Below are 16,276 nucleotides of genomic sequence, written 5' to 3' on the forward strand. Positions count from 1 at the left end.
AAGAATGTAATTAATTTACATTCTAGGCAGGGACAGAAGAAAGGCTTCCTTGCCTTGAGGCTGCCTGGTCCTGTGTGAAATTGCTTGTCAGCCCTGAACAGCCAAGGAGGGGGCAGAAGGAACCATTGCTCCAGTGGTTTTTTTATCCCTTAGAGGCCTTTGGGGCAGTGCCTTAAACCATCCTGCTGACCAGTCATAGATACATGGGCCCCAATAGCAAGGGTCTTGAATCCCACAAAGTGCTGGTCACGTTCTCATAATTATAAGTCACTAATAATGATTGAGGGGTAACTGTTAGAAGTCAGGTGTTATAATCCCCATTTTATTGATGAGGAAACTGAGTCTTGGAAGTGAAGTGACTTGCCTAAGTTTTTATAACTGGAAAGCTTACACTTCAAATGTCTCTACTTCTATGAAGCTTTTTCTGACTCTTCCTCTCCATGCCTTCCCCAGAGTAAACTGAACAGAATAAAACTGACCAGAATCATCTTTATTTTGTCGTGACCTTCTCTGGGTTCTGTCAGTCCCGGGAGCACTCCACACATCATCGACTCCCTCTCATGCCTCCCCAGCCAGACCATGCACTTCACGGGGGCACATCTCCTCTGTGGCTCAGCCCCAACATCCCTGAGTACTTCTCCATTTGGTAGGGTTATATCTAACTCTTGTGATTCTGGACCTGGGGTGGAAGTCAATATCACCCGTGAGCATTTTTAAAACATGCTTTGGTCCCATTCCAAGCTATCCCCTGAATTAGTAGTTCCAGGACTGAGGCCAAACAGGTATCTTTTGAAAAAACTTTTCAAGTAATTCTAATACGTATCAGTGGTTAAGAAGTACTGATTTACTAGAGTGGTTCTCAAACTTTTATTTGTATTATTATCACCCAGGGTGCTTGTCAAAAATACAGGTAGATGCTCAGGCTCCATGTGAGATTTTCTGAAGCAGCTCCCAGGTGATTCTCACACACATATGAGACTGAGAAATAAAGATTTAGAACAATCTATTTACCAGCTGAGAAAACAAATGCAGAGATGTCCATTGACTTGCCCAAGGTCACACAGCTGGTCAGAGAGAAAGTCAGTGGGGTGGAACAGTCTAAGGAATGAAATAAGTGATGTCGAATAACAATTCTGACTCTTCTCTTCAGTGTGCCCTTTTTAGAAATTAAATTCACCAGCATTCCCTACACAGATCCAAAGGATTCTTTTTGTAGGCTCTATTTTTCTGTAATGACCAATGAAACTAAAATAGTAATAGAGTAAGAAAACATGAAGAATGATTATCTTGGAAGAAAAGAAAAATTGTTACCAATAAGGAGATTTGATTAGCATAATTACAGGTCTTCAGAAGTAGGTTAATTTAAATAATTCACAGTTTTGACATGGAAAAATATACTCCTTACAACTACCTCTAGTGCTTAATAAACCCCCAGAAGTTATCAGTGCACTGCAGTGGATGGCTAAGGTGATAAGTAAAAATCTCCAGCAGTGGCAAGGTGGAAGAACCAGAACCCTGGATGCTCTGAAGACCTGGGTTCTACTTTCTGCTTCGAACAAGTCACTCTACACCTCTGGGCATCTATCTCCTTGTCTTAGAAAGGGAATGAATTTTGTGCAGAGGATCTAACAAAATCACAGCGTGGAGGTTCTCTGTCAGCCTGCAGGTCCCCATGAGTGTGTGGGTTGTCACCACCTTTGACGCTGAATTCTCTGCCCCAGGCATCACGGTGGACAAGTCTGGGCTGATTTACTTCGTAGATGGCACCATGATCAGACGCATCGATCAGAATGGGGTCATCTCCACCCTGCTGGGCTCCAATGATCTTACCTCGGCCAGGCCCCTCAGCTGTGATTCTGTCATGGATATTTCTCAGGTAAGGAGAGAGCTTCGTCTGCCAGAGCCCTGGGTCTGCATACGCGCCCTCTCACCTGGCACCCAGCCAGCATGTGGGCGGTTTGCCTTTTTATTCCACAAGCCTTTTCAGGGCACACTCTTGGTGCTGGGCCTCTGAAGAACACTCAGGACACAAAAATTAGTAGGGCACAGCGCCATGTTCACCACAAGGAAGCTCAGGGGACAGTGAAGAAATCTGCCCCAGGAAACCGCAAGGGCAGCAGAGATTCACAGAGTGTGAATTTAAATCCATAGCTACTTGACTTCCCTCTTTGAAAACACTGGTATTTGTACATTGTCTGTTTTATTTTTAGACTGTAAACTACATGAAGACAGGAAGAATCTGTCCATCTTTTCCTCTACTATAGCCAGGGTGCCTGGGACACAATAGGAGCACACCGGTATTTAGCGATTGATTGATCGATCGATCGATCGATCCATTGAATCACAGCTTTGGCACTTACCAAGCTGAGTAAGTTCAGACAACTTTCTGAGGTCCTTTGAGCCTCATTTTTCACATCCGTAAAATGGAAATCATTTTACATTGAGAATACATGAAACACTGCATGGAGGCTCCTGGCACCACTTGGCGCTTCAGAGATGATCAATAAAGAGAAGTTTTAGTGCCCACTTTCTCAAAGGACATGTCATTTGTGCCAGGTTTGGAAGACTGAATAGGGGTTTGCTGGGCGGCAAGGAAGAATGGAGGCATTTCACACAAAGGGAACAGCATGTGCTAAGGCACAGAAATGCTAATGAGCCTGGTATATTCAAGCAACATGAATCTATGCCAGAGCACAAATTTCTTAGAAGGAAGTAGTAGCAGGAATTGAAACTGGAAACATGATTTGGGGCCAGTTTGTGAAGGACCTTACCTTACCATACCAAAGAGTTTGGACCTTTTCAGGTGAGTATCAGGAACCTAGTGTAGACCAGAGAAAGACACAAGTGACTGGGGCTATTCAGCATGTCCTTAATTTGTCCCGCAATGATTTGGCAAGAGATGTGTCCTTTATTACTAGATCTTTCGGCAGGGCCTGGCCAGTGCTAAATCAGTGAATATCCATCTTGCCGAAATTAGCAAAACCAAGGAAATTGAGGATTGAGTTACGTTAAATTGCAAACTGGTGTCAGCGGTAGTCACACTTAGCTTTTTAAACCCCCTCACTTCTGTGGGAGGCTGCACATAAGCTCTTTTCCTCTGACCGTGGACCTGCTCCCTGGTGCTCAGCAGGCAGCAGAGGCTGGGAGGCGTCACTGGTCATGCCTCCCTCTGTTACTGATGTGTCATGGAGCCCCTTCCCCAGTCCCATGGCTGCTGCTGGCGGTCCCAGCACCCATGTCACATCCCTGTTGGATGCTGTGTGATTTCCCTCTGCACCAACTAGTGTGATAGTTATGCTCCATAATGGAATCTGCTCTCTGCCACTTGTCTTTCCAGTTTGGCAGGCTTCCTGTTGCTGGCTCGAGAGTTTCCCTCTCCAGTCTGTGAGCAAGCTTAAATTACCCATCAGGAAGCTGCTATGGCCCGAAGATGTGGGTACAAGTATTTTCAATTCTCAAAATGGGTCCTCCACCAGCCAGCACCAGGTGCCGAAAATTTTCAATCCACACGTTGGAAAATTGTTTAACTTTAGTTAGAGGTGCTGCCAAGCAGCCAGATCAAAGGCTTGGAAGACAACTGATATGTAATAGAGGGGAAGAAACCCACACTCTACAGACACAGGCATATATTTTTATATACATATATGGGCAGGGGGTACTGGCTTTCATTCTCAAAACTTCTGTTACAAGCACCCAGCGACTTTACCATCCCACAGGGAGCAGCGAGGGAAGCCAGAGGGCTAAGAACACAGCTCAGAGGCAAGAGTGCAAAGGAGAAAACCAAGGAATTCAGACCATCTCCTCTGGAAGGAGACGGAGACCAGACCCCAGGAGAAACTAGAAGGAGGCACAGAGTAGAGAAGGATCAGAAGATAGTGCCACCTGTTTGAAACGGGATTAGTTCTCAGCTCAACAGACTGTGGCCACCAGAGACACAGAGGATAACTCTATACTTAAGGTCCAAAATGACTTCCTGAATACTTATTATGTGCTGGGCACTGTTAGAAATAGGGATGCAGAGATGAGTACTACTTCACTTTTCTTATTTAGCTGTCACAATAATCTCAAGAGGTAGATATTATCTACCCCATGTTACAGATAAGGACCCTGAGGCTTGGTGAAAGTAAATGCAGTTATAAATGCAGAGCCCTGTGCTAGGCTCTATCAGGAATGTAGAAATGAAATTTTTTTTATCAAATCATGTAAGTAAATTGCCTAGCACAGTGGCTGGCAGCTAACAATAGGCTGTTAATATTCATTCATTTTATACTTTACAAAGAACTGCCTTGTACATTGTCTTGTTTGATCCTCACAATTACTTTATGTAATATTTATTACATATGGGGAAAGTAGTTCAAAGTGTTTCAGTAACTTAAGATCACACCTATAGTTATTGTGGAACTGAGAGAGGAAGCGAGGTGTCCTGGCCCCAAATCCCTTGCTCTCTCTCTCTGCTATTCGCTGTCATTTATTTGTTCCTTCATTTAACAACCCATTTTTTTAGACAAGTAACTCTGCAACAAGGCAGTCAGCTCCAAGCGCTTTTATAAAGGCACAGTGCTCCATTCCACCTCAGGACCACAGAATGTGAGAGCTGAAGGGACCGCAGAGATTATAAAGCCTCTCCACTTTGGTGGTGAGAAATGAGCCTCAACGTAATCATCACTAATAGGGGGATGAAATCAGAGAAACTTGAGTCCTCAGTCTGGGTCTAGAACTTCATGCAGGCACTGTGACAGAGCGAGGACCGACTCCGAGAGCACTGCTCCCTCTTTCCCAGATGCTTTTGTGCACGTAGACATAAAGGAGAGAGCAGGAGAGCACTTGCTCTTCCCTTCCTTCCCCTATTCCCTCCCCCTCTCCCTCCCCTAGCCCCCACTTCCTCCTCCCCATTCACCCATCAGAGAGTCTCTTTTCATCATAATGACAGGCAGAAAGGTCTGGGCAAGCAGGTCCCCAAGATGCCACAGGACCAGAGGGCATAAAATATTTAGCAGCTAGTGTCGACAAGAAATGGGTTTTAGGAAATTGAAAATTCCCCTGTCACTTTAGAGTAAACTGTGTTCTTGACGCAGCTGAGGACTGCTGTGCCGCTGAGCTCCAGAGGGCACTGGGAAGTGTGAGGGCTGCAGCCCGCTGGCAGCTCTGCCGTGCCTCAGACTCCCTTATTCTGTGAGGACATAGGGACCCAGGATGGAAGTGAGGGAACAAGAAAACTTTAGGAAGCAGAGTTCAAGAATTATGCATGGAAAAAGTGAGAAAGGGCTCACTCCATCATGAGAATGACCCTGAGCTAGAGGAATTCAGACCATCTCCTCTGGAAGGAGATGGGGCACATGAAGGTGGCCCTTCTATCTCAGGTGTATATAATTTACTGGGATTTCTTTTTACATTAGTAAACTACCACATATATATTATAGGAAATAAAAAAGCCAAAAATTATAAAAGAGAAAGATAAAATTATCTCTAGTCTCAGTATAGTTAATATCTTGGTATATATCCCTCAAGCTTTTAATCTCCCCTCTATCCATAATCTAATTTATTGTTGTATTTTTCCCCCATTTGGGATCACACTGTACTTACGGTTCTGTTCCTGGTTTTTCCACTTAATACATGGCAGACAGTTTCCCATGCCACTAAATATCCATCTATAATATCACTTTTAACAGCTACACTAAGTTTTCTAATTTATAGGTGAACTAAATATACTGTAATTTATTTAGCCAGTTCTCTGTTGGTAGGCATTTGAGTTGGTTTCAGTTTTTCACCATTATTTAAAATGGCTTTGATAAACACCTTTATAAACAATGGTGTACAAGATTAAATTCCTGGAAGAGAAATTTCTTATCTGAAGGTATACACTTGTTTAAGCCCCAAATTGAACTGAATGTCAGGAGTTTAGAGGGGCTCAAGAATGTAAGGTGATGAGTCTCTAGGGGCGGAATAAACAAATCAGCTGGAGGCAGCACCTGTCAGCACTTCAGCCCACATGCAGTTTGGCTGGACCTCTTGGAGACACAGTTGGAAAAGGGCTTCCCTTAGTGCCAGCTCCTCCCAGTGTGATCTATCTTGCAGTCTAGCCTCCACATCCATTTGACAAAGCATTTCTCACCTCAGACCTGCCAGTAGCCATCCCTGTATGCCTACAGGTATGAACAAGGCTCACCACGTTCCTTCCAGCTTCCCAGCCTGGCTCAGCCATTGGGCCTAGGACTGCTGAACCCCTCCTTCCCATTGTCAGCTCCATTAATCTCTTTTGAGATCACCTGTTCTCTGAGCTACTAGAAACCAATATCTAGAGCAGGGCTTCACAAACTTCAGTGTGTACAAGAGTCACCCAGGGTTTTTGTTTAAATGCAGACTCTGATTTAGTAGGTTTGGGTGACACCTGCTACTCTACATTACTGACCAGCTCCCAGGTGATGACGGTGGTGCTGGTCCAGTGATCACACTAGAAGGAGAAAGAATCCATTGTGATTCTCAGCCCCGCATTGGAATCTCCCAGGAAGCTTTTAAAACCCTGCCAGTGCCTGTGGATCTGATTTCATTAACCGGGGGTGGGATTCGAGCACCAATACTTTCAGAAATCACTGCAGGTAATTTGGATGTGTGGCCAGATTTGAGAATTCCCGATCTGGAACTATGTCAGACAGGGGTCATGGTTGTCTTTATATCTCCAGCATTTAGCCATGTGTTAATCCATGAACTCAAAGAATCAAGAAGTCATCTTTCATATAAAAATCATATCAACAATTCATGAAGAGTCTCTCTTAAGCCTCTGGGCAACTCCTACTTCAGCCTCCAGACTCCATCTGCCTTCCCCACCCACGTCCATAACATTAGCTGCCATTATCAGAGAATTTATTATGGGTCAGGCACTCTGGACTATTGTCATTCTTGCTTTACAGATGTGAATATTGAGGCTCAGAGAGGCAAAGTAACTTGCCCAAGGTCGTAAGTAGTGGGGCTAGGATCAGAACCCAGGCCTGTCTGACTCCAAAGTCTGTCTCTTGCCTACTTTCTTTGTTTCTTTGCTTTTTTTTATTGTTTGTTCTTTATGTTTTGTCAGTCTAATAGAGACCATCAGATGTCTCAGTGGCAGCTCTTGCATTATTTCACTCTGATCAGGGACCTGACGTCTATTGCTGATGACAGACTGCTGTGAGGATCAGGCAGGACTGCATGTGAAGGCACTTGGGATGCTGTTATAGGCTAGCTATATGGGGTCTGGGATGATTAGTGGTGGTCACCTTGCCAGGCATTTGAGTGTCGGTGTCTCCATTGTCAGGTTCGCCTGGAGTGGCCCACAGACTTAGCCATTAATCCAATGGACAACTCGCTTTATGTCCTCGACAACAATGTGGTCCTGCAAATCTCTGAAAATCACCAGGTGCGTATTGTCGCTGGGAGGCCCATGCACTGCCAGGTCCCTGGCATTGACCACTTCCTGCTGAGCAAGGTAGCCATCCACGCAACCCTGGAGTCAGCCACCGCCTTGGGTGTCTCTCACAATGGTGTCCTGTATATCGCTGAGACTGATGAGAAGAAGATCAATCGCATCAGGCAGGTTACCACTAGTGGAGAGATCTCACTAGTTGCTGGAGCCCCCAGTGGATGTGACTGTAAAAATGATGCCAACTGTGATTGTTTCTCTGGAGATGATGGTTATGCCAAGGATGCAAAGCTGAATACCCCATCTTCCTTGGCTGTATGTGCTGATGGGGAACTCTACGTGGCTGACCTTGGGAATATCCGAATTCGGTTTATCAGGAAGAACAAGCCTTTCCTCAACAACCAGAACATGTATGAGCTGTCCTCACCAATCGACCAGGAGCTCTACCTGTTTGATACCAGTGGCAAACATCTGTACACCCAAAGCCTGCCCACAGGAGATTACCTGTACAACTTCACCTACACCGGGGACGGTGATGTCACCCTCATCACAGACAACAATGGCAACATGGTAAACGTCCGCCGAGATTCTACCGGGCTGCCCCTCTGGCTGGTGGTCCCAGATGGCCAGGTGTACTGGGTGACCATGGGCACCAACAGTGCACTCAAGAGTGTGACCACGCAAGGACATGAATTGGCCATGATGACATACCATGGCAACTCTGGCCTTCTGGCAACTAAAAGCAATGAAAATGGATGGACAACATTTTACGAGTAAGTATTATAACAAAGCCGTTTAATGGTTTTGTTTCATGAGATGTAGGATTAGAGGCGAATTGATAGAGTGTTAATTTTTGGTATTTCATTTTAGTTCAAGAATTGGGATGCAAACCATTACTTATAATATGTTCTGCCTGTTCATATTCCAGACGATTGCTCTTAGGAAGGAACATGGTGTAGCGGAAAAGGCATGAGCTTTGAGGTCAGAGGAATTGGGCTTTAATCCCAGCTCTCCTATGGACTTAATCTCTCTAGGCCTCAGTTTCCACATCTGTAAAACGGAAACAGTGACTACCTTCCCAGCATACCACAGGGAGGTGATGTAGATGAAGGTACTTGATAGCGTGCTAGCATCTTCATATGACCACTGTTTAGAAATATGGTAGTGAGAGAAGAAACAGTTCCATGTGGGTGAATTGTTCACATAATTGAAGCTCACATATTCAAGTTTCAAAGAATTTTTTTTTTTTCACTCGAACCATTTCGTTTGGAATTTATGAAGTACTTTACATGCCTCCCTTCTCAAACACATTATGCAGAAATAATGAAACCTTTCTTTTTATGAGTCGAGATCAATAATAAGGAATATCCACAATTACATATTATGCTATAATATGAAGATAGCTCCCAGGAAGTGAGGCAATGAGGCTACAGAACCCTTCACTCCTGGCCAAAATGATTCTGAACTTTCTTTCATTAGCTCCTGTGTCTAACTGGTATCATTTCACTCCTTCTTCCCTCAGTGTGGCGCTGTCGTGTCACTATTTATTTCAATCATGGTGCCTGCTTCAAGTAGCTCACGTCCCTTCTTTTCATCCACAACAGAACTTCTTAAATGGTGTGGTCAGAGAACCAGATTTCAGTTTATTCTAATCCTATTCAAAATAAAATATGTATATCTGAGATGTTCCTCTATGAGCTATTATAATGAATAGATTTTGTAACATCTCCTTTTCTATTTAGATTTTTCTGAGCTTCTTTTTGAGGTCTTCATCATGTTCCAGACAACTGAGACTACTGAACATATATGCAGGTGATGGGGAAGGAACTAGCTTTGTTGCACATCAGATATGGGCTAGGAACCACATTATTGCATTAATCTTCACAACAGCTCTAGAAAAGGGATGATATCTGTTTTACAGAAACAGAAACTGAGGCTCAGAGATGCTCCTTTGTCCACTGTTATATAGTGAGAATGTAACAGATCAGGGATCACAACCCAAGTGTGTCTAATGTCAGAGCTCATGCTCTTTCAGCTCTGCCCCGCTGCCCACTGCTGAGTTTGTTAGTCCCAAATGAACTTGAATCTTTGAACCGTAAATTTTTCTCAAGCTTGATCAAGCATCAGTTTCTCACAGTCCTAGAATCCAAAGGAAAAAAATCTGTAATAGATTTTTAAATACAATTTGCACCAAAAAATGTCACAGCAATTTGTACAAAGTTCACTGGCTAACTTCCTTTCTCCAAACAAGGGCCTTGTTAATTAAAAAGAAAAGACAAAGATCCAGGAAAACAGCAATTATCTTGATTAACTCATTGAAATGGAAATATACTAAATAATTCAATTTTCCCCCATTGCCTGATGGAAATCTCTTATACATTATTTAGCCAATACAGGGGTTTCTTTGTCAGAGCAAGTCGGTGTACTCAATTAGTTCCCGAGGTCACTCTCTAATCCCAAACTGAATGCTTACACATCACTGCAACGGTTATTCTCAACCAACCCTGAAATCTAAAACTATTTCCTACACATCTACCAGAAAGGATCCCATTTCCCATCCCTGTCTTCCCTGATAAAATACACAGCCAGAGTTGATGTTTATTAAGAAGGAAAAGTTAGTACAATCACTTTTAATAAAACGATGTTTGGAATTCCATAGTATCCACTAAATAGTACCCGAGTGGAAAATAAAAGCCCTAAAATAAAAAGAGAAACTCACGCTTTTTGAGATCCTACTGTATACCAGGCTCTTTCCCATTTAATCTTCACAGCAACTTCAAATGGTAGAAATTGCCATCTATATTTTTTACAGGTGAACAAACTGAGAGGCACAGAGAGATTAGGTGACTATTCTGTCTAAAATCACTGTGAGTACATACATGGTAGAGCCAGAACACAAATATGTTTTTTCAACTACACTGACTAGATTCACCTAAGTTCTTTGTGACTGATCTGTATGACAGGAATAAAAATAGTATCTGTTTCACAGGGACAGTCTGAAATTTAAAATTTCAATGAAATAAAATACAGAAAACTCAGTCTTACTCATCATAAGTACTCAGATGGCAGCTGCTGCTGTTGTCGTCATTATTATTATTATTATTATCATCATCATCATCATCATCATTATATCAAGCAGTATTAGTGGCAGTACCAGTAAGTGCAGAAATGTTGTTTGGTCATGAAAGGTAGTACCCAGGAGCAGCTGCAAGTAAACTAACCAAAAGAGCAGACAAAAGAAGTAATTGAAGTAGGTAGGGAATTAGAGATCAGACCAGAAGAGCAGGATCAAGTCAAATCTGAGGTATTAGAACTAAGAAAGGGGTCAGGTCCCGAAGAATATTCCAAATGGGCTGGGAAAAGTATGCAGATTAGGTCAAGGAAAAATGGTTCCGCTCAGACTGTGAACAAAATGAGGATACCAGTTAGCTATTTTCACTGTGTGTTAGCCATGTGACTCAGAGGCAGTTGGTTGGCTTCCAGACACAAGTCTCAACCAGACAGACATGATGCCTGCCTTACCTCATTTCAGCACCATTGTAAAGATCAAAAAACTAAATAAATACTGAAAGTAAAAATGCTTTGCAAACTACAAAGCTGCCAAGAAGTAAGGGTGTGATATTATCATTATGGAGTTTCTTAATGTAGATTTGGACATATTTTGCCAATGCACCATTGCTCTAGTGAATTTTCTACATTTAGCTCCATGAGGCAGCTTAGTGGATTCCATCCCAAATGCTCTAATATTAAAAAAAAAAAAAAAAAGCATGAGATAGGCTATTACTAAACCAAATTTTAAGTTGGCTTTATCAGTCCTCTCAACAGATTAAATAATACATGTAACGTAAACATCAGACACTTCATAGCAACTTAAAGAATTCACAATTCTGGGGAATCAAGATTACTTTCCTTCCCTCAGCCCACAGATCTGCTGGTATAAAACTTCAAAGGAATCTATAATGTAGTCTTCATCCCCAATGTGTGGCATCATTAATTTCAGACTTGGGCTCTGGGCAGATGACATTTGGTGGCTAAGGAAATGGCCTGATGAGTATGAGGCAGGTTCTAAAATTGGCTTGCTGGGTGGACATGAGCAACTAGTTTCCCCAAGTTTCATCAGGGAAAGTGACTCTGACATCCCATGACAGCCCCTGTCATAGTTATTTTCACTACTATGTGACCCTAATTAATTTATCTCTGTATTATCAAGCTTAGGACTTACCACCTACTAGATGCTCAGTAAATATTTTATAAGTGAAATGTAAATTTAGGAAAGAAAGGAGGTAAAGAAAGGAAGAAAAAATATGCTGTAGTGAGAAGACTACTAGATTGAAATCCCAGCTCCAATACTATCAATGCTCCCAGCAGGACATAGAATTCTTTAAATGGTTCAAATGAAGAGACTGCTTCTGGGTTTCGTTGAGGATGTAAGAGCTAGAAAAAGCATCATTCACAACCTTATAAGGAAAATAAGAGAAACAAATGACAAATTCGTGGATTTTCCTTTAACTCATTCTCTGAGGTCACAGGGCAATCAACTGACCAAACCCAAGAGAGACGTATTCCTGGAGAGAAAGATAAGATGTGAGCAGTATCTTACCTTTAGTAAATACAGCCAGTCACCAGTAAGAAGAGTTCAGCTGGGGTGGTTGGAGAGTTTATAAAGGCTGACTATGTACTGGCAAGAGAGTATGAAGCTCTTGGAGGCTGCAGAAATTGGGAGAGTCCACATCCTCTTCAGAACTTTTCTCCACAAACCCCACCAGGTACACTCAAAAAAGAGTAGAGAAGGATTTAAGAAAGTGTCCCCTGTGACAGATCTGGGGGAGGGGTGCAGCAGCTGCTGCCGAAGGAGCACAAATTCGGCCTGCTCCACCCAGACTCTTCTCACCTAATCTCCCAGATGGAGCAAAAGCCTTCACCTGCGAAGAGAAAGGAAACTAACACTGTCCTACTTAGGCACTGGTGGAAACCCTTTGCAACCAAATGAGAGAAGAAAACATTTTTTGAACTTCTGCTGGGAGGGGAGCAGGAATATGTAACGGGCCCAGAATTACAGCCTGAAAGGGGATAAGAGCACTAAAGACACCATACTCCTGAGACTCAGGGACATATGGGAATATAAGACTGAAATTTGATCAGAATAGTAGAGAACTCTCAGGTTCACCCTCCTCCCAACTCCCAATGCTAGCTAAAAAACTAAACATAACAATAAAAAGCAGAATAGTACTAGGAAAGAGACAAGAAAGGGACAAGAGCATGGGAAGAGACTCTCTCTGAGCTGCAGCACAGAGGACCTAAAGCCGAGGATGGAGTCAACGTTAAGGGGGCAAAAAAGCAGTTTTGCATCCAAAACATAGGTATCACTAGAGGAATTTAAAGTCTGTAGTGCACTAAGGTTAGCCATTGAAACAAATGTCAAAGCCAGTCCAAATTCTAACTAAATTAACTCAAACACCCTCACTAAAGTCCTAATAGAAGTAAACTCATACCCATCTCCAGGCATAAAACCTGTTACCTCAGTCTCTACTGTGATACACTAGATGTCACACTTCAAACTGAACATACAAAAAAAGGCAAGAAAAAGCAACACATTCCCAAGAGGCAAAGGAATCATCAGAAGCACACTCAGATATGACACAGATGTTGAAACTACCTTTTAGGGGATTTAAAATAACTATAATTATGTTAAAGATTCTAATGGAAAAAGTGAACAGTATATAAGACCAGATGGATAATTTCAGCAGAGAAGTGGAAACTATAAGAGAGAACCAAATGAAAATGCTAGAAATGAAAAACACAATCGCAGAGATGAAGAATGCCTCTGATGGGCTTATCAGTAGGCTTGACACAGCTAAGGAAAGAAGATGAGTCAATAGAAATTACCCAGACTGAAATACAAAGAGAAAAATTAGTAAAAAAAAAAATATATATATATATATACATATATATATATATATAATTACACACACACACACAGACACACACATATATATGTATGTACGTATGTATAGATAGATATATAGATATAGATAGATATAGATATAGATATAGATATAGATATAGATATAGATATAGATATAGATATAGATATAGATATAGATATAGATCAGGACATCCAAAGCGGGGGGACAGTATTAGCTCGTCTACTATACATGTAATTGAAATTCCAGGAGAAGAGAGAAAGAATAAGGCAGAAGAAATATTTAAGGATTTAAGAATTATCCATAAGTAATGATAGACACCACACTACAGACCCAAAATTCTTAGACGGTACCAAACAGAATACACACACACACACACACACACACACACACACACACACACACACATATCTAGGCATATATTTAAATTGCTGAATACAAAAGAAAAAGAGAAAACTTTGAAAGCAGTCAGAAAAAAAAGGCATTTCATAGAGGGTCAAAGATAAAAATTACAGTAGACTTCTCATCAGAAACCATGCAAGCTAGAAAATAGAAATGCTGAAAGAAAAAAGAAAAAAAAACTACCAACCCAGAATTCTATACCCAGCAAAAATTTCAAATAAAGAAATGTTATAGAGGTATAGGCAGGGATAAAGGAACCCAGAAAAGATGGTGAGGCAGGCACCCAGGCACTAAAAATAGTGAACAACCATGACTGACCAGTGGGCTAAAGGGCAAGGCAGGGAAGAAATAGGATGTTGTTACTGAATCCCAGTTGGAGCTATAACCACAAAGGAGAAGCCATCTGGTAGAAGCTGTAATTGCAGATAGATGTGGCCACTATTAGAAATGTGGCACTGAAGATGGGAGAAGTGAAAACTTCTCCTCTTGACCTCCAGTCTCTTGCCAGTGGTTACCATTGACTGGATCCAACCAGAAACAAACCAAGAGAACCCTAGCATTGTAGTCTGCAGGTGTCAGCTCTTCTAGACATGGAGAAGGGCACAGAATGAATCTGAGGAGAGAGTAACCAGCACAGACATTGATTGGCTCTGTGACACTGTATACATAACTGTCAGAGCTAGGATTCAACCCCAGATCTACCTGAAATCTTTCTACCAAATGCACTTTCTACCAGATGCACTGCCTCAAGTACAACATCAGTGAGAGAGAAGACCTTACAGTGTATGGTGGGCCAGATCTTAGAAATCCCGAAGGCTGGAACTCATTGTTGGGACTTAATTCTATGAGCAGCAAGTATTAATTTTTATTGCAGAAGCCAGAAAATACCCTGGCTCTGATATAGTTTTGGAGGAGCTATTGATGTAGTGATGCCATCTATTATAGTCACCTGAGGCCAAAGGAACTATCCATGTGCATGGGCTGTGAACTCTAATTATTCACAGAGGACACAGTGTTCATTTCTTCTTGTTGATGATAGTGGTGTTTGAAACAATCATAGATGAAAGTTATAAAAATCAAATCTTTTATTTTCGAATCAAAAAGTCTCAGCAAAAGTTAGTATTAGTGAGGCAATTTGGCATTTTCCTTGCTGGCTGCACATAGTTAAGTGGCTTTAGATGTGAAGTATTGAGTGTGAAGAAGAAAGCCTTGCAGTGTGTGTGTGAAGATAACCTTTACTGGTCCTCTTCTGAGAACCAGGTTCACAGCAACTATATGAATATTTTATGTGTTTTCTTTCCCTGTGCTCCAAAAATATTTTGAGGAAATGGAGTGAAGAAAAGTCAGTGGAAGGAAATAATGAAAAGACAGTCATCTGGCCATCTCCATCATATCCCCCAAATAGGGGCCAGCATCACTGCAGAGTCAATGGCAGCGTTATCAGAGCAAAGTATCTTGAAGAGAAAACTGTCAGTCTTCTTGATCCACTTGAGATTTCCAAACTCAATTTTTTTCTTTAATGTAGTGATGAACACAAAAGTTTTGATTTGAAATAGCATCATTTTTATGGGAAGGTTGATGAAGGAACACAACCTTTAAGGTCAGACAGACCTGTGTGATGTTAGACAAATTACTTTTCCTTTCTGAGCCTCAACCTTCACAAACTGTGGAATGACGATGATAATGCCTACCTCAAAAGATGGTTATGAGCATAGTGCTTAGTACCTAAACAATACTCTATGAATATTAGTGAACTTTCCCTTCTTCATATGGAAGTGGGTAGTTAAAAGAGATGGGATTCTTGGTTATTCTCAGTCCACGTCTTGAGAAAACGGCAATATCTACTATTCATTCATTCATTCACCCATCCAAGAAATATATATTGAGTATCTTTTATATGCTGGGTACTTCTCCAGGCACTGAGAATGCAGACAAGCCCTTGTCCTCATGGAGCTTATATTCTAGTGGGAGGAGAGAGGCAAACACAGAAACAATAGAATAGGTATAACAAAGATAATAAAATAAGATAATGTGATAGAGATAGGAGGACCTATTTTAGAAAGGGTAATCAGGAAAGACCTTGCTGAAGTGATAACATTTGAACCAAAACATGAATAATGAAAGCAACTAGACATACCAAGATTGGAGAGAAGAGTATTCCCAGCAATGGGGTCCAGTGAGAGCACCCCAAGCCTGGTTTGAGCTTGGCATGTTTGGAGAACAAAAGCAGATAGCAGTATAGAGGAGAAGGGTTCGAAGTGAAATTGGAAAAAAAGACAGGAGGAGCAGGTCATTCAACCAACATTCGCTCACAGTGTGGAGCATCCGCCAGGCATTCTTCTCAGTTCTGGGTATGTATCAGTGACCAAAGTCCCTTCCCTCAGGGCATTGACATTCTAGGAAGGAAGTCTCATTGAGTCCTGCAGGCCTTGGTAAGAATTTTCATTTTATTTTAAACATGTTACCTTTTTTGATCTTCACAATCTTTCCCTAAGATAGATATTATCCTCATTTCATAAAGGAGAGAACGGGCTCACAGAGGTTATGTTATGTAACC

The 16,276-nt window shown here is 41.8% G+C and overlaps 1 protein-coding gene across 1 annotated transcript in view; it reads left to right on the plus strand.

Moving 5' to 3' along the window:
• Nucleotides 1-16,276, plus strand: part of TENM4 (teneurin transmembrane protein 4) — a 375,350-nt gene that overhangs the window by 329,601 nt on the left and 29,473 nt on the right. The window contains exons 20-21 of the mRNA XM_023535518.1: nt 1,722-1,876; nt 7,289-8,166. Coding sequence (XP_023391286.1) covers nt 1,722-1,876; nt 7,289-8,166 — 1,033 coding nt within the window. The remainder of the gene's footprint in view (nt 1-1,721; nt 1,877-7,288; nt 8,167-16,276) is intronic.

Source organism: Pteropus vampyrus, unplaced genomic scaffold (assembly GCF_000151845.1).
Source record: "Pteropus vampyrus isolate Shadow unplaced genomic scaffold, Pvam_2.0 Scaffold141, whole genome shotgun sequence".
Lineage (NCBI taxonomy): Eukaryota > Metazoa > Chordata > Mammalia > Chiroptera > Pteropodidae > Pteropus > Pteropus vampyrus.